General features: G+C 42.2%; 1 protein-coding gene across 4 annotated transcripts; it reads left to right on the top strand.

The window, feature by feature from the left end:
- Positions 1–1,246: 1,246 nt before the first annotated feature.
- On the top strand, positions 1,247–16,770 carry si:ch211-112f3.4 (EF-hand and coiled-coil domain-containing protein 1). Of its 4 annotated transcripts, none has more exons than XM_047346502.1 (9): positions 1,247–2,355; positions 6,252–6,693; positions 6,782–6,916; positions 8,166–8,227; positions 8,315–8,453; positions 8,581–8,734; positions 11,995–12,102; positions 16,214–16,283; positions 16,366–16,770. In XM_047346502.1, the coding sequence occupies exons 1-9, from the start codon at positions 1,773–1,775 to the stop codon at positions 16,539–16,541; spliced, it is 1,869 nt and encodes a 622-aa protein (XP_047202458.1). In that variant the 5' UTR covers positions 1,247–1,772; the 3' UTR covers positions 16,542–16,770. The 4 variants fall into 4 exon arrangements, with proteins under 4 accessions (XP_047202458.1, XP_047202460.1, XP_047202457.1 ...); XM_047346504.1 differs by having other exon boundaries at positions 1,255–2,355; positions 12,010–12,102; XM_047346501.1 differs by having other exon boundaries at positions 1,262–2,355; positions 16,363–16,770.
- The last annotated feature ends 2,020 nt before the right edge of the window (positions 16,771–18,790 follow it).

The following is an 18,790-nucleotide window of genomic DNA, read 5'->3' as shown; positions in this document are numbered from 1 at the left end:
AACAGCATGATGAGGAGGACTGTTCAAATACCAATTCTGGTTGAATCAGGAAACGTATTGGTGGAATTGTGGATTCGTGGATCAAACACCTCTCAACAGGGCTACACACCAGAATTTTGTAAACCTATGATGTCACAGGGATTCCAGCAGTGACCCCTCCTTCCTAGGGGCTTTCCTTGAAAATTGGTTAATTGGTTGCATTCTGAGATTCAGAGTTTTTACTCAGCCTGTTGTTATCTGTGTGCATAGTTCAATGGTTCAATTTCCTTTTACTTCACACTTACAGAATATGCTACCTTGTGTTAGTCGCTTATCTCAAATCCCTATTCAATACATTTTAGTTTGTAATAATATAACTTTAGGGAGCATAAATACTTTGCACTGTACTGTTGGGGTGATCAGTACAGTAAAAGTCAAACAGTGGAGGCTGAGTAATGCATAATTTGGTTGGTTCAGTCTGTTCATGCCCAGGTGAGCAAATTCTAGAAGCTGCTTTTGTTTTAGCTGTCAAACATCTGAAAAGTAGTGAGGTCAGGGTGGGGAAAGGTATTTTCGCTCTGGGAAATGTTGAATTCCCTGGAAACTAATGTGTTATTGAGTTCCAGGCCAAGATACAGTGAAAACAATATATTTCCATACATTTACATATAAGAACCAGTTAAATGTTTGGACAAATCTTTGATACTCAATGGCTTTTCCTTATTTTTGTTACTTTTTACTTTATAGAAACATAGTGAAGACATCAAAACTATGAAGAAAAAAATATATAGAATTATGTGGCCAACAAAAATTTGTGAAATAACTCAAAAAATCTTTTATATTTTAGATTCTATAAAAAAAAAAACCTTTGCTTTGATTACTGCTTGGCACACTGTTGGCATTCTCTTGATGAGCTTCATGAGATAGTCACCTGAATTGGATTTGTAAACAGTTATTTTACACAGGAGAGTTGCTGGCTACTGGGCTGTAAGATATTCAGATGGGTCTTCAAATATGACCCAAAGCATACCACCTAATTAACTACAAAGTGGCTTAAGGACAAGTCATTGTTTTAGAGTGCCCATCAAAAACTCTGATCTCAGTCCCATAAAAATTGTGGACAGAGCTGGTGCTCTCATTATTTTGGCATTTAGCCAGTAGAGATACTTTAGGGATGCATGTTATGTAAAGGAAATGTGTAGTTTGATTTAATGTCAATGAGAAAAAAACAGTCATGTGATTCTTTAAACTGTAAGTGTACCTGGTGTGTGTATGAGGAGAGGAGAGCAGGAGTCAGGTTACTTTTTTCATTGTTGTTGGTACCATATAGGATGTGAGTCAGAAAGGTGCAATCAAAGATTTGTATTGTTTAAGACTGACTGGTGGATCCAGAGGACAGGTGCCACCAAAAGATCTCCTTAGGTCCTCCTGTAAAAACGGATCTCTTCCATGGAAAGCTGAGGGAAAACTCAGTGCTCTGACAGCTCTTATTGTGCTGATATTTAACCCAGTTTGGTAACACGGATCAAACAGAGGTAACTCCAGCTATGAGCGCGTTATTAGTACAGCAGTTGGAGCATGCGCACAAAGGGTGGAGCCGAGTTTTTTTCCAGCCCGCAGGGATCAAATCTGAACTGAAAGAGCCGCAGGAGGAAACCTTAGGTGAGGTGTCCAGGAAATACGGCAGCTTCACAACCGCCCCAAGATGTGTTTTAGAACCTGAGTTTGCTTTCTGATCACCTGCAGTGCCGTCAGGTTTAACCAGTAAGAACAACCATATTTTGAGTGCAGCCATGAGGCGCACCGCACTGACACTCCCTCGCGTCCAGTCTTTGCCGCGGGCTGCGCGTAAAAGCGAGTGGCTCCGCAGCGCCCTGGTCCATCACTATTGCCCCGATCCGGGAGCCGAGAACGAAATAGTCGTCCTCGCCACTGGAATCGATCAGTACCTGCAGGAGGTCTTCCACCACCTGGCCTATCCCAACCAGGATGACACAGTGTCCGCGGAGGACTTCACTGCTCTCTGCGCCGTGCTGGGACTGAAAGCAGTGGAGGGAAGCCGAGATGGTGGAACAGACCAGCAACATGAAGAGTTCAGGGATGTTTGTTCCAAGTTATCCGATCAACTTTCTTTTAAAGAATTTCACTCGCGCCTCTGTGGGTATTTCCGTGTGCGCAGTGCATCTGCAGTCACCGGGGATTGCGACTGGCGTCTGCCCGTTTCTGGGAACACGGAGCTGGTGGAGAGACAGATCCGTCTCCGGTGGCCCCGCGTCCGGCGGAGGAAGTGTGTCAGTTTTGATCTGAGCAGAGATCAGACTGGAACCCGGAGCAGATCCGTGAAAAGTCGAACCGCAGAGGACCTGCGTGAGGATGGTAATAGAATATGTGTTTGATTTTTAAATACAGCTGATGGGTTACTTTCCTGTCCAAGTAACAATAATCATTGTACTTTTTAAAAATACGTCCTGCTGCTTAACAATAAGAAAACGCGATATGTTTGATTTGGATTTGATGTAACCAACAATAGTTCATGATTATGAAGAGGAAGGTGAATGATACATGATTTTCTAAATGTGTTTCAAATAATCCGGAGGAATAAATAAATCGGAATTTGATTGAATACTTTTTTGAACAGCCTTTTGCTGCACCTGGTTGGCTTTGTGTCACGGTGAGGTTTTGGAGTGGACCGAAGCGCAGACAAGAGCTTGGAAGCAGCATTTCAAAAAGCAGTCTCTCAGCTTTAATCAAAAAAGTCAAAACGTAACAAAAACACTGCAGGTACTGAACAGGGTCGAGATCCAAACACTTACATTACAGACACTGCAGGAACATGGAGATTCAAGGCAGGGACGAGGATAAAGGATCGAGTTGTAACGCAAGGAACCCACAAAAACATAATGAAACAAACCAACTAATATGCAGAGAGAAAACAAAGGCAGGTAATCAAAGGAACTAAGGACAGATGAGGCAAGGAGGCAGGAAGGCAGAGGGAACAGGTGAACCTAATACAAGTCATTGACAAGACACCGAGCAAACCTACAACAAAAAACTATAAAGCATAAGAATCAGGGATAAACATGAACTGAAGGAAAACTGAGAAACTGAAGGGAACATAAGAAACACCAAACCTAAGAACGAACAAGGAACCCATAAAGCAAACCAGATTACAGAGTAATGAAACCTAACACCACACAGACTGAACAGACAGGAAGGGAAGCAGAGAACATGAGGACTAGGATGTAAACAATAAGTAAACACAACCTAACCAGAGGGGCTGGAGAAATATGATAATTAGTAAACAGAACAAAACACAAAGTTCAAAATGTCACATCCTGACACTTTTGGGGTATGTCTTCACCTGCTTTGCACGTCTACAGAGTTGGGTTTTGGCCCATCATTCTTTACAACATTGCTCAATCTCAGTCTGATTGGATGCATAGCATCTGTGAACTTCAGTTTTCAAGTCTTTCCACAACTTGTCAATTGGACTTAGTTATGGACTTTGACTATGCCATTCTAATATATATGGATTCTTTAATGTAAACTATTCTGTTGTAGTTCTGACTGTCTTGTAAAAGGTGGACCTCTGTCTCAGTCTCAACAATTTTTGTCCTAGGATTGTCCTGTATTTAGTTCTATTCATCTTCTAATCAACTCAGTCCAGCTTTAATGTCCCTGCTGAAAGAAAACAACCACAGCATGATGCTGTAGTGTGTCTCACTGTAGGGATAGTGCATTTGGGATGTTCCAACACATGTAATGTTTAGTATGTTGACCAAATGTTTCAGTTTTGATCTCATCTCACCTTCTTTCACATGTTGTATTGCGTTCCCTACATAGCTCGTGGCAAACTCCAAATGAGACTTAGATAGTCTTCTTTCTTCTTGCCACTCTTCCATAAAGACCAGTTTTGTGGAGTGCAAACGTGTAGTATTGTATAGAGAGATTCTCCCACCTGAGTTGTGAATATCTGCAGCTCCTCCAGAGTTACCATAGGCCTCTTCCTCTGAACTTGGGATTAATCCCCCCCTGCCTTGATTTGCCCAGTGTAGGTGGTAGGCCATGTCTTTCTTTAAGTTTGCAGTTCCACTATACTCTTTTTGTTCTATGATGTGATCTACAGGGGCCTGTGGGATGTTCAAAGCTTGTTCTTCATTATGCTGTTTGTTCACTAATGTTATTTTTTTGTGGCACTATTGCCTTTATTTCAAATTGGACAGTCTTGAAATGGAGTGGAGAGAGGGGGAAGACATGCAGGAAAGGTCTTGCCAGGTCGGGAATTAAACAGGTCTTGCTAGGTCGGGACATTTGCGTTCTGGGACCTCTGGGCATGGGTCGGGTGCTCCACCGCTATGCCACACACTGTGCCCCCACTAATGTTATTTAATAGTCTTTTGAGGTCCTCACAGAACAGTTGGATTCATAATGAGATTGAAGTGCACACAGAGTGCACTGTTTACTATTAAGGTGGTACAGCGGGGCTAAATACAAAGATATGAGACACTTTTCAGAATTTTATTAGTAAAAAATTAAGAAAAGCAAAGTATCCTTCTCCTTTTATTTCACAATAATATCCTAATTTGTGTTGGTCTGTCATGTATAATTCCAATAAAATACATTGAAGTTTAAGGTTGGAACCTGATAAAATCTGAACAATGTTTGAGAGGGACTGCATATTCAGCAACTGTTGCCACCTCACAAGCCTATACTTACACAGGAAATTATACATTTAACTTATAATTCCCTGTAATTTCATCACTTCAGCAGCATTCCTTTGACAGAGATGTGAAAGCTGTGGGCTAATAGAAGGGGATGATGAATTTAAAAGCACCGGTTCCTTCACCATGTTTGCCCTCTTAACCCTTTTTTCTCACTTCAAATGTTTAGTCATTTCATTCTTGGTACATTCGCTTCTTTTTCTATCATCCACTGAACAAGAATGTAAACATGATCAGGTAAACGTACCAAAGCCTTAAAGTCTTTAAAAGGACTGAGCCCATTCAGCTGCAGGTTACAGTGTGCATGACTCCATTGCCACACTGACCAGTTCTGGTTACTGTGGACTTCCTTAGAGATCTAATGGAATAAAGCTGTGAAAACAATACAAATACATGTTAGCATAGGTTAGAACTGAAATAAAGATGTTTAGCCATGTCAGTTAATTTGATGTTATATTGCATATCCATTAATATGTCTAGTTATTTGTCCTCCAAATATGAGCCAAGTAATAAAATTGAACTCTACAGCAGAATTCAAAAGAGCCATATAATCTAAACAGAATCCCTCATGATGAGGAACAAACAAAATAACTAGTCAAAAAAAAGGTCCACAAACATAAAACAATGTAATTCATTTTCTTTTGGCAATGTGCTTTTGAGAGGTTTGAGTAGTTAATATCTTACCTGTTTTAAATTCTTTGCCCCTGCAGTTAAATCATGATTTAGTTGTGATTGGTTCGATTTCACAAGACACACCTACCTACGCCTGATTATGGTCTGACCTGTAGAACGAAGAATATAACCTGTATGAAATAAGAGATTGCAAAAAGCAACACATTATGGCCTAATCCAAAGAAATTAAATAATATATTAGAATTCACTGCCATCTTCCAGTGTGGAGAGGGTGGAAGCCATTTCTAAGGCTTTGTGGCAACAGGAAAGCATAGTGAGAGCCATTATGCACAAATGGAGAAAACATGGAACATGGGGAACCTTCCCAGTCTGCCAAAATTTTCGTCAGGTCCACTTTCCAAACTCATAGGCCTTGCTTAACAATGCGCTCGAGACTGCAGTTATCTATGTTGCTTATGTGCCTTTTCCTACCACATGTTTTCCTTCCACTTAACTTTCCATTAATATGCTTGTACCTAGCACTATGTAAACAGCCAGCTTCTTTAGCAATGACCTCAACGAAATGAATTTTTTAAAATTGAATTGCAGAAATAAATTAACTTTCCTGAGTTGCAGTTTCAAAAGATGCCTCTGGCTGTCTATCCTACATTATATTAGTTGCAGTTATTACATAAACTATTATATAAAAGCACCGGGGAGGTAATTCTGCACTGAAGTGTTCAGTTTTTTTCCCGTTTTTGAATAATGAATTGCTTGTACGAAAGAGCTTTTATTGAACAAGTCATGGTAGATACGACTACATTATCATGAATTTTCATTTTTCTTTCAGGAATTCTGATGTCCTTAGAATATAGACATATAAAACTTCTTGACACCAACTTACAGAGAGTTGGAACTCTAATGAAGCATATTTTACAGATGAGGTTGCCGCTCTCAGGGAGCTGGTCGAGGACCTCCGCTCTGCTCTGCAGGGAAGCGACGCTCGCTGTCTGGCACTTGAGGTAGCCCTCAGACGGGAGAGGAGCCGGACCCTAACTGCCCCCTGTGACCACAGCACCTCTGTTTCCGCTCCTAAATCCTCCAGCACGGTCATGCAGGGAAAACTGGTACAAACCGACAAACTTAAAGGGCAGCCTAGGGGTTCTCAAGAAGGTAGAACAAGGAGGGGGCAGAGGAGGTGGGATCCCAGAGACCCCATTCTGAGGGAGCTGAAACTAATTCGCTCCTCACGTAATGGGCAGCTAGAGGAAGCCATGAAATTCAACGAGTGTTTGGAGGAAGAGCTGCAATGGGCATACCAGGAGATGCGCACGCTGCAGGGGCTGGAGTCCTCCCTGAGGAGGGAGAACAGCCAGATCAGGTTCTGTAAATAATCTTACATAAAAAATATATGTTGTTTGATTTACATTTATTAGTAATATGTGATGATCTTTGATGGTTGCTAACAGGAGGCGGGCAGAGGAAGCTAGAGAGGCTCTGACCTTGGGGCTGAAGAGGGTTCGGCTGATACAGGAGCAGGCCCAGTCTGTGCCACAGCTCAAGTCCAAGATCACCAAGTTGGAGACAGAGCTGCTCCGGTACAGGTACAATCGCTGGGTGTTGCTGGGAGACAAGGAATTCTATGTTTGGGTGTGTTTGAGGATCCAGTTGCACATCATTTGCTTCTGTCATTTACTGACTTGCTCAGTGCGTTGCAAAGGTATTCATGCCCTTGAGCCAGTCATGTTACAACTACAGACCTCTTTATTCTAGGATTTGATGTGATAGACCAACTTAATGTAGTGCATAATCAGGACACAAAAACAATTAAATATAGGAATGTGGGTTTAATGAAAATTGTTGTTTAATACATGCTTATAGGTTATTTTCAAAAGGTACTTTTAATCTAGCAAACAAGCCTCAACTGAATGCAAATTCTAATTTATTGAATGTGACTGTGTACTTCACTGCTGCCATGATAAATGATAAACAAAAAAATAAAGACAATCTTAAACCCAGATTTTTTTCCTAAAACCACATTCCAGAAACTGTACTGTAATACTTAGAAGCATATATAACATGTATACTCTGTACATATGGCCATATGTTTGGGGTCATTATACTCATTGAAGACCCAGTGACAACCCGTTATCCATTTATGGGTAGAGTCCACCAGATTTCTTATTTAACATCTCTAAAACCAAACCCACCTTTGGTGTATTTGTTTGTCGCTGAAGATCTAGTCTGATCTGAACAAAGCACAAAGATCCAGTTAAAGTCCCAGTAGAGTTTAACAAACTCCATGTTTGTGATGGGTGGGGAGAAAAGTCTTGTTTTCTGGCAAACCAGATAGAGATGGTTGTTATGGCAATCCCAAGACTCCTCATCTGATTACAGCGCGTAGTGACAAGATAAATAGGACTCCTCATCCAGCCTATTGGCCAGTGGCTACAAGAAATCTATGTATCTTATTACATTTACACTCCAGACAAAAAGGAAGCCATTAACACTAATTAGCAGTTCCAAGAAAGTCTGATCAAAAAGTAAAGTATAATTACAAAAACATTCTTTAGTTACATAAAGGAATTTTGAGAGGTACCAATAACTGGGCTACCTCGAATTCACTTTTTTCCCACCAGTAAAAGGTAAAGATGAATTAGACCATCTCACATCTTCACCAGGGGTGCCTAAAACTTTGACCAGCACAGTAATTTTTTGTTTTGGCATTCAAATTATCAGCCAATGATTGAGGTAGGAGCTGAAGTGTGTCTGTAACTATTAAGAAGGACACAGTGTTACCTAAACTGCTTCTTATTTTATAAATGGTCAGTGTTTTTTTTCTGTCTTTGGTAGAATCGGCTGCACCTGCCTCTCTGACACCTCAGGTCACTTCAGTCAAGCTGAGGAATCATGTGGTAAGACAGCTGAAGTACTGGGGACAATTCTAAACAAATTACACCTGAATGATCCCAGAAGGTTAATTCTAGCTCATCCATTCCCAGATGCCAAGTGTCTGCAACGGGCAGTGGAAGGGAGAGCTGCCTCTGATGAAGAGGAAGATGACAGGTGTCTGAAAAAGAGAGAAAAATCCTGCTCCCTGGAGAAGAACAACCTCTCACACAATCATAGCTGTGGTGATGGGTTAGCCACCATCTAACTCTCAGACAGAATATTTGTTTTTAACCTAAAGTTTCTGTCAATGTAGGACTCTCACAGTCTTTAAGTGGTTTTTGTAGAGTGGAATCAAGTGTCACCCTTCGTCTTCCAGATGTCAGAAGAACACAGTTCATCATCCTCTCTCTCAGAGTCGCTTGGAGCACAAAAAGCTCACCAGCACTCCTACAGACCACAGAGAGTGCTGCCGCAGAATTGGACCAGAAGAAAAAAAGAAAAATGGATGTGGAGACTTTGGAAGGGTAAAGGTTAGTAAAAACAGTTTTTTTTTTAACTCAGGTTATATTTTCGGTCATTGCCTAAAAAGGTGCAGTGCAATATCCCATCAGCAACATAGGCCAGCACCTCAAAATCCATCCATCCATCCATCCATCCATCCATCCATCCATCCATCCATCCATCCATCCATCCATCCATCCATTGTCTTCCGCTTCTCCGAGGTTGGGTCGCAGGGGCAGCAGCCTAAGCAGAGAGACCCAGACTTCCCTCTCCCCAGCCACTTGGGGCAGCTCATCCGGGGGAATCCCAAGGCCTTCCCAGACCAGCCAAGAAACATAGTCCCTCCAGCGTGTCCTGGGTCTTCCTCTGGGCCTCCTCCCGGTGGGACGTGCCTGGAACACCTCACCAGGAAGGCGTCCAGGAGGCATCCTAACCAGATGCCTGAGCCACCTCAACTGGCTCCTCTCGACGTGGAGAAGCAAATGCTCTACTCTGAGTCCCTCCCGGATTACCGAGCTTCTCACCCTATCTCTAAGGGAGAGCCCAGACACCCTGCAGAGAAAACTAATTTCGGCTGCTTGTATCCATGATCTCGTTCTTTTAGTGACGACCCAAAGCTCATGAACATAGATGAGGGTAGAAACGTAGATCAACCGGTAAATCGAGAGCTTCGCTTTTTGACTTAGCTCTCTCTTTACCACGACAGACCGGTACAGCGCCTGCATCACTGCTGACGCAGCACCAATCCGTCTGTCGATCTCCCGCTCCATTTTTCCTTCATTTGTGAACTAGACCCCAAGATACTTGAACTCCTCCACTTGAGGCAGGAACTCCCCTCCGACCTGGAGTAGGCACTCTACCCTTTTCCAGCTCAAGACCATGGCCTCGTTTTGGAGGCACTGATTCTCATCCCGGCCGCTTCATACTGCTGGTCCAGTGTTCCACGGCCAGGACGTTAACCACACTGCTCTTCCTGAATCTGAGGTTCGACTATCCGACGGACCCTCCTCTCCAGAACCCCCGAATAGACCATACAAGGGAAGCTTAAGAGTGTGACTTCCCTATAGAGTGTGTTCCACCTCAAAATCACTTTATGGAATTGGACATGCAAATAACACACTATAGACCAAATTCAGTATGGTTACCTTGGTGTTATACCATGTATTTAGTTATCATTAGTTATTAGTTATCATTCATCAGGCACTTTGAAGTTATTTTTAGTTATTTTTTAATCATTCAGTTTGTTGTCCCAGGATAAAAATTCATTTTCTCTATGAATGTTTTATATGATTAAAAATATTATTAGTATTATTAATATGCCTCAAATTTCAATATATTTATTGGGCTTTTAGGCGACAGACCACCACAAAGTAGTGCTAATCTGTGATGCTGAAGAAAATGACATAGAATTTTCAAGATACTCGCCCAAGGCGTTCCCAGGCCAGTTGAGAGACATAGTCCCTCCAGCTTGTCCTTGGCTGTCCCTCTGGCCTCCTCCGAAGGGGACGTGCCTGGAACACCTCCAGGGGGAGGCGTCCACGAGGCATCCAAAACAGATGCCCGAGCTACCTCAACTGACTCCTCTTGATGTGGAGGAGTGGCGACTTTACTCCAAGCTCCTCCGCAGGCTGGCCAAGCTCTTCACTCTATCTCTAAGGGAGTGTTCAGCCACCCTGCGGAGGAAGTTCATTTGAGTTGGTTTTATCCAGGATCTCGTTCTTTCGGTCATGACTCAAAGTTCAGGCCCATAGGTGAGGGTAGGAACGTAGACTGAACTGTAAATCGAGAGCTTTGGCTCTTGGCGCGACTCTCTCTTCACCACTATGGACCGGCACAGCGTCCTCATTCCTGCGTCCATTCTCCCTTTACTCATAAACAAGATACTTGAACTCCTTCACTTGAGACAGAGCTCCCCTCTAACCTGCAGAGGGCAAGCCACCCTTTTCAGGTGGAGAACCATGACCTCAGACTTGGAGGAGCAGGTAAATGCAGAGTTTTCTGCCTCATACAGCATTTTGAAGGTAGGTCACTAAGTTCAATTTTTGTCTCATCAGATCAAACGGACCGTGGAGTTCCTATTGTCCCCTATTTTCACCTAATGACTTTCTTTCAACAAAGGGTTTTCTTCTTGCCACTGTTCCATAAGGATCAGATTTGCGAATGCATGCCCAATGGTTGTCCTGTTAACAGATTCCCCCACCTGAATTGTGGATATCTGCAGCCCCTCCAGGATTACCAAGGACATCTTGGCTGCTACTCTTATTAATGCTCTTTTATTTTGACATGTCAGTTTTGGTGGATGGCCATCTCTTGGTAGATTTGCAGTTGTGCAGTACTATTTTCACTTTCAGATGATGGATTCAACAGTACTCTGTTAGACGTTCAAAGCTGGGGATGTTGCTTTATAACTTCATGCTGCTTAAAACGTCTCCATAACCGCACCCCTGACCTGTCTGCTGTGTTCCTAGGTCTTTGTGATGTTTATTAATGTTCTCTTAAACAAGCTACTGAGGGTACACAGAACATTAAAACAAAAAAAAAAAACACTTTTTTATTTTAATCCCATTTCAAAATAGTACACTAGTCTATGTTGGGTCTATTACATACAATCCTTGTTAAATACATTGTGTGCTGTTGCAGATTGGCAAATTATGAAAAGGTTCAGGCTGTGTGAATGCCTAGGTGCTGTACTGTTTGTTTCCATAAATGTGTATATTGAAAAATGTGTCAGATTGTAGAGTAGAGCTTGCAGAAAAGTAACTGCATGTTAAAACCAACCAGAACTGCTACTATATAGTTTGTTTTGTAAATAATAATTAGGGTTGCACAGTATGAGGATAACATTGCAAACATTATTGCTGAATATTGCAATATTGATTACAGTAATCCCAAATTTGCCAAATTCTTCTTTTTTTCTTCTTTATTACAATTTACCCAGCACTCTTTGTTAGTTTTAGGATCTTGGCCACTAAAACAATGCAAAAGTAATTTTCAAGAGAAGATCTATACAATAGGCCACATATATTATTGGCATTCAGAATTTTCATGCACGGTATTTGACATACAGCATGATATCCTTCTAAAATTGCATCCAACATTAACGGGACTTTGTGATTGCAAATCGCACACATTGATATTCCAATGATGATTGTAATAATAAAAATATTTAGCAGCTCTAATAACAATGCCAATAAGCATAAGAATGACGAAAAACATAACATTATTGGGGATAGGGAAAATGGAAGTTTAAAGTACAGCTTTAATTGTAAACATGTGAACGGGACTTCAGTGTGTGTCTTCCCAGAGGCCTGAGGATGAGGCGGAGAAGACACGTCTGTCTCTGCTGGAGGACAAACTCACAGATTCACTCACCTTTCTGCTACAGCTGCCTAACAAGGTAATCACACACACATTCTCTGACAGGGAAGGGGTACAGCTTGGTCAGTTGTCACAGGCTAGTATGAACAATTTGGACCGCAGTATGCATGAAAAGGCAAAAGTGCCCCGAGACTGCTATTTATACATGTGAAAATGTTATGAAAACTGGATATGCGCATGTCAAATAAGTGAATCTATGTTTATCTCAAAAGAATAAAACATTTAATGACAGATCATGACAGAACTCCTTCCTCAAGGGTGACTACCGGATGCCCTCAAAAAGTCTATGACAAAAAAACAAAAAACAACCCAAACAGGGTAGGCAGAGGTGGCCTTGGAAGGAGGACAAGGAACAAAACAAAACACAAAGTTCAGGGGTACGGTTGGGAGGTTGTCCCGAGCAGACACAAAGATCAGGCGGAAGATCGAGAAGTTGCCCGAGGAGAAACAGAGTTCATGAAGACAGACAAAATGAAGATCTGGAGATCTGAGGTGTAAGAACCTCGGAGGTCAACGGCAACATAGACAGAACCTTGAAGGCTTGCCAAGACGCTTGGGGAACACACAGAGAACCTTTTCTGGAGGTTGGCCATGGCTTGTGGAGGACCCTCGGAGAACAGCCGGAGACATGAACCCACGGTTGAACTCTGGAGACTTGGGACCACAGTAAAGCTCTAGAAAATTAGGACCCGGTGGTGCTCTGGAGACTTGAGATAGGGATGGTGCTCAAGCGCTTGGAACCCAAGGAGGAGGCCTGGAGAATGGAGCCTTGGAGATTGACGTGGAAGCATGGAGAATTCTCGATGGAGTTCGTTAAGAACGACGTTGAAACCCTGGAGGAACCTTGGAGAGTGCCACTGGAACCTTAGATGAGGCTCTGGGGATGTAGACACAGGTAAGTTCACCTAGACCCCCTTGTCGAAGAACTCTGGAGCAGGAACACAAGGCGGTTCTTCTTTGAACCCCTCTGGTTTAGGAACGTGAGGCGATTTGTCCTTAAACCGCCATGGATCAGGAACGTGAACTTGCAGTGGATTGGTAAATGTGGATGGTGAAGATGATGATTGAGCCAGAGATGTAGGTGATGCTGAAGATGTTGATGAATTGGCCCATGAATGTAGGTGACGGTGTTTATGATGGCTGGGCCAGTAGTGTAGAAGGCAGCGTTGAGGATGATGAAGCAAGAAGTGTAGATGGCGGTGATAATGATGATAATGGAGATGAGGGTCTCAGAAATCTAGATGGTCCTGATACTCAGTTGTCAATGTGCGGTCATTAGGGCTGTGGGGAGAAGATGAGCAAGTTCTGTTGCAGACCTTCCGAGACTGAAGTGGAAACATTGGGCAAACCTTCTGGGACTGGAGTGGAATAAGCAGCAAAGGACAAGTGGAAGATGTTGGCCGGACCCTCAGAAGCGTCGGCCGGACCCTCGGAGGATGGAGCAGAGGCGGCCAATTGACAATAACATATGTGGTGAGCAGAGGAGGAAGAAACATTAGGCGTGGTAGGGGAGAAGGGAGGAACTGACACGTCCGAGGCATGTTTGCCAGGACGGGTGACCATTGGGCTCCAGGAGTGACGATCTCTCCCAAGGCTCTCCGCCGGTCAGCCTCAATAAGCTACAGCTGTTGTTTTAGGCAAGGCTTAAGGAAAAGACTCCCATTCAAAAACAACAGGGAACAAACAGATCCATAAAGAAACTTAAGCACCTTGGTTGTTGTGCAGATAAACCAATCAGATGTTAGATTTTCTCTTGAGTAAGACATAGAAGCAATTGAAATTACAGTGCATCCACTTTTTCCACATTTAGCTATGTTACAGCCTTATTCTAAATGGTATTAATTAATATCTTTTCTCAAAACTCTACACATAGTACCCAATTATGACAATGTGAATAAAACTTTTTTAGAGATGGTTAAAAATGTGCTACAAATAGAAAACTAAGAAATCACGTTTATGTAAGTATTCACTGCCTTTGCTTAATACTTTGTTGATCCACCTTTGGCAGCAGTTACAACCTCAAGTCTTTTTGAATATGATGCACCAAGCTTAGCACGCTTATCTTTAAACAGCTTCGGCCATTCTTCTTCTGGATGATAACCTGCTCTGGAGTAGGTTTTCATCCAGGATTCCTCTGTACATTGCTCTATTCCTCTTTCCCTCTATCCTGACTAGTCTGCCATTTCCTGCTGCTGAAAAACATCCCTATAACATGATGCTGCCACCACCATGCTTCACTGTAGGGATTTTAATGGTCTGGTGATGAGGGGTGCTTGATTTCCTTCAAACATGACGCCTGGCATTCACACCAAAGAGTTTGTCTCGTCAGAACAGATAATTTAGTTTCTCATGGTCTGAGAGTCCTTCAGGTGCCTTTTGGAAAACTCCAGAGCACAGCTGCTGTGTGTCTTTTATTAGGGAGTGGCTGACGCCTGGCCACCCTACCATAGGACTGCAGCAGAGATGGTTGTCCTCCAGCTCCAGCGTTCCTCTGTGGAACGCTGGAGCTCTACTTTTTGCTTTTGTACTCACAGATTAGGATTTTCTTGCCTAATGCTGCCACCTTGTGACCAAAAATGGGAAACAGTTTTGTTTAATTTGTCTTCAATGTGTCCAAACAGTGAGTGTTTTATAGCCATTATTTTGTAGTCTGCCCCCATGTCAAGCTTACATGTCACAAGTTCATTGTTTATCTTGAGGTTTTCAGTCCATATCTCTGTGTCTGTCTCTGCAGACTCCATCAGTACAACATCCTTATGCTCCACATTTACAATCCCTAGGAACATGTCATATTTATTTTCACTGTGCGCTACAGTGTGCACTTTCCTCCTGTGATCCGAACATCTTAGCAAAGCGATTTCTTTTCGGCATACGTTGCACGTCTGACCAATTGCAGGATGGGTTTTTGTTTAATGCTTGAGTCTATATCGGTTGCAGTTTGTTTCTTTCTGTTCTTTTTACACTGGTTTAGATGTACTTTTATTGTCTTTTATTCTGACTGTTCTTAATCTGTTCACATCTGCTTCTTCTGTTACCTGGGTTATTTTACTTGTACTACAAATATTAATGGCCTTTTCTAGTGTCAGATCTGCTACTATGTGTAGCCTGCCTTTCACTCGGTCATTTGTTATGCTGCACTATTCTTTCACATACCATGGAATCATGTAGATCTTTAAACTCACAGTCCTTGGCTTTGTTTTTTAAATCCGTGACATGTGCATTGTTTCTGCCTGTTTCTGCTCTCTTGTGAAGTACATGTGCTGTATATAATTTAAGTGACTTTTGGTTCAAAACAGTCCTTAAACGGCTTTTTCAGGACTTTGGTTTTATCTGTTTTGTCGTCCCCAAATTCAAATGTATTATATACTTTTACCATTTATTCTCCCGCAACGTGAAGAAATGTTGCGCATTGCACCTTCTCAGACGTCTTCGCTATACCGACAGCAGTTGCCTTGCAAACACAGGCTTGGTTTGGTGGTGGTTGAAGCTGTGCTATGCTCTCAGTCCGCTTTATCTTCTGCCTCTAGTTTACTTTATCTTCTGACACTATGTTATATTCTTACAGCTCTGAAGTGCAATCTAATGTTTGACCTCTTAGTAAACTTCCTGTTGCTTTAATAGTTTCTGTTTATATCTGGATTTTTGTGTGGTTTTCAGTTGTTACAGATATAGATAGTGGCTCTTCTGAATGAGGCAGCAAGAGGTCTGTAGTGTTACGTCAGGAGCGGTTTACAGAGGTCACAGCAGGCCAATGTTGAAACTATGTACATCAGGTACAGCCAGGTTGTGAAGATAACCCCACATGCCAGGCAGCTATACAGTGCAACCACCCTGCGTCAAACGAGCCAGTGGTGTGACCCTTTCAAACTCCACTAAGTGCTGCTTCTGCTGTTGAAGGCATATGTGAGCTGCCCTCTGTGTCTGTTGACCTTCACAAACTGTTTTGACTATCAAAAAGTGCAGAAACTGACTGCAACACATCACTCCTCTCATAATGCCACCAAGCTTAGTGCTTAACTTTTTTTCTGTGTTTGCAGGTTGTGTGTGAGTCGATTTATCAGCCTTTCCCATCAGTTCTTTAATCCCCAGCAACCATACACTAAGTCAGATGTTCTGTGTTTTTCACTTAGAATGTGTCACACATGGCTCTGGAGAAGATAGTGATGAACAGTCTTGGTGTGTGCAGCAAACCTGATGCTGGTATGTCTGCTCTATTCCAATTTGTTTTCATGTTCTAGCTTTTCTTATTTGCTGAACCTTTTTTCTTCCCTGTCTACAGCAGGTTCACCCCTGGGCCTTCAAGTTGCTGATACCCTCTGCATCCACCTGACCTCCAGTGACCTTCCCAAAGGCAGTGGGGAGGAGGACAAGGAAGGAGGCCATAGTGGAGAGAAACACCTTCTTCCACCTTTAGGTTGTCAAACCAACAACGTTAACTCTCTGCTCATCTCTGGTTAAAAAGCTTAACTCTGTCATACCTGTTTCAGTAAATCTAATATTGACGTGCTTTATACTTTAGCCAGTGCGTTAATTTGAATTTATTTAATTTAAATAATATTTACATTGAGCACTTATGTAGAGATATTAATATAAACTTGTAAACTTATGTTTAATCATGTTTTGGGTTTCTGAAATTCTTTATAACCTACCTCAATCAGTGGCTGCTCAATAAAAAAAAAAATCAAAGAATATCAACGTGTCAAAGTGCTTATTGTGGATCTAAGGCAGAGGTAGGTCAATACTTTGGCTGGCTAATAAATATTTGCTATTTTTAAACTACTGGCCACAATCTGATGACCTCAGATTGTCAGTTAACAATTGACATCCAGCGGACCAATAGCAAGCCTTCAATTAAAAGTTGCTCAGTGAGCAATGAGTTTCCAACCAGCAGATGGACTCAAAGTGATATCAAATAATATTTAGTACATTTTCCAAAAAGCTCTTTTCACTCTGGTAATTATGACAATAAAGTATGATATCAAGTTGTATCCAGCTGAAGAAGGAGGCTATCCAGGTCTTGGTACTTTCTGAGGTCCCCTGAAACAGCAGAAAGAGACCCGGTTCCCAAGAAGACCACAGCTTCTGTCGTTACTGAGGCAAACACTTCAGGCTCAGAAGAATTAAAGAGGTTATGGAGATGGACTTTCAGTTGACCTTTTAGGAAAACAGTTTGATGACTCAGAAAATAAGGCAGAGACCATCCAAGGCTGTGATTGGTTTATCAGGGAGACACTGCAGACCTAGACTGAGAATATGGCGGAACGGTGGAGGGACTTTGAGGATATCTTTAATTCAATTCAATTCAGTTTTATTTATATAGCGCCAATTCACAACACGTTGTCTCAAGGCTCTTCACAAAAGTCAGGTGCATGCATTCCAATTAATCCTAACCATTGAACAGTTCAGTCAGATTCAGTTATTTATTCAAATTGGATAAAAAGTTTTTCTATCTAAGGAAACCCAGCAGATTGCATCCAGTCAGTGACTTGCAGCATTCACTCCTCCTGGATGAGCATGTAGAGACAGTGGACAGTCACTGGCGTTGACTTTGCAGCAATCCCTCATACTGAGCATGCATGTAGCGACAGTGGAGAGGAAAAACTCCCTTTTAACAGGAAGAAACCTCCAGCAGAACCAGAATAAGGCTCAGTGTGAGCGGCCATCTGCCACGGCCGACTGGGGGTTAGAGAGAACAGAGCAGCGACACAAAGAGAACAAAGAAGCACTGATCCAGGAGTACTTTCTATGGGAAGGAAAAGTAAATGTTAATGGATGTAGCTCCTTTAGTCGTTTCATTTAGAAAGAAAGAACAGATAAACTCTGAGCCAGTTTTCAAGGTTAGAGTCTGAAAGAGAGCACATAGAGTTAGTTACAGTAGAAGCTCAGTCAATCGCCATGTCTAGGAGAGAGAAAGGGTTAAACACTAAAAGACAGGGCTATGTGGATCATCGGTAGAGGGTGAGCATTAAGTTGTTGCCAGCAGAAGCTCGGACGATGCCCCTCTCCAGAAAGGTGTCACAGGTAGACACAGAGTCAGGCCAGGTGTAGCTTCTAGGAAAGAAAAGAGAGAACAAAGTTAAAAGCTGAAATAACAGCAAATGCAGAATTAGAGAGTAGTATGAGAATGTAGCAAAGAGGGTGAAAGAGGTCATTATGTCCTCCAGCAGCCTAAGCCTATAGCAGCATAACTACAAAGATAGTTCAGGATAAACTAAGCCACTCTAACTATAAGCTTTATCAAAAAGGAAAGTTTTAAGCCTAGCCTTAAAAGTAGACAGGTTGTCTGCCTCACGGACTAAAACTGGGAGCTGGTTCCACAGGAGAGGAGCCTGATAACTAAAGGATCTGCCTCCCATTCTACTTCTAGAGACTCTAGGAACCACCAGTAAACCTGCAGTCTGAGAACAAAGTGCTCTGTTAGGAACATATGGAACAATCAGATCTCTGATGTATGATGGAGCTAGATCATTAAGGGCTTTATATGTGAGGAGGAGAATTTTAAATTCTATTCTGGATTTAACAGGGAGCCAATGAAGGGAAGCTAAAATAGGAGAAATATGATTTCTCTTTTTAATTTTCATCAGAACTCTTGCTGCAGCATTTTGAATCAGCTGAAGGCTTTTAACTGCATTTTGTGGACATCCTGATAGTAAAGAATTACAAAAGTCCAGCCTTGAAGTAACAAATGCATGGACTAGTTTTTCAGC

The sequence above is a fragment of the Girardinichthys multiradiatus genome, chromosome 20 (assembly GCF_021462225.1).
Source record: "Girardinichthys multiradiatus isolate DD_20200921_A chromosome 20, DD_fGirMul_XY1, whole genome shotgun sequence".
NCBI lineage: Eukaryota > Metazoa > Chordata > Actinopteri > Cyprinodontiformes > Goodeidae > Girardinichthys > Girardinichthys multiradiatus.
Note: the sequence above shows the minus strand (reverse complement) of the source record. Positions and strands in the feature narration are given on the sequence as shown.

Bases quoted from the DNA above. Each gene is read 5' to 3' on its own strand.
- si:ch211-112f3.4 (XM_047346501.1), top strand. From the start codon at position 1,773: ATGAGGCGCACCGCACTGACACTCCCTCGCGTCCAGTCTTTGCCGCGG. The intron at 8,454-8,580 runs GTTAGCCACCAT...TTCGTCTTCCAG, and splicing joins AATCATAGCTGTGGTGATGG to ATGTCAGAAGAACACAGTTC. The intron at 8,735-11,994 runs GTTAGTAAAAAC...ACGGGACTTCAG, and splicing joins GAGACTTTGGAAGGGTAAAG to TGTGTGTCTTCCCAGAGGCC.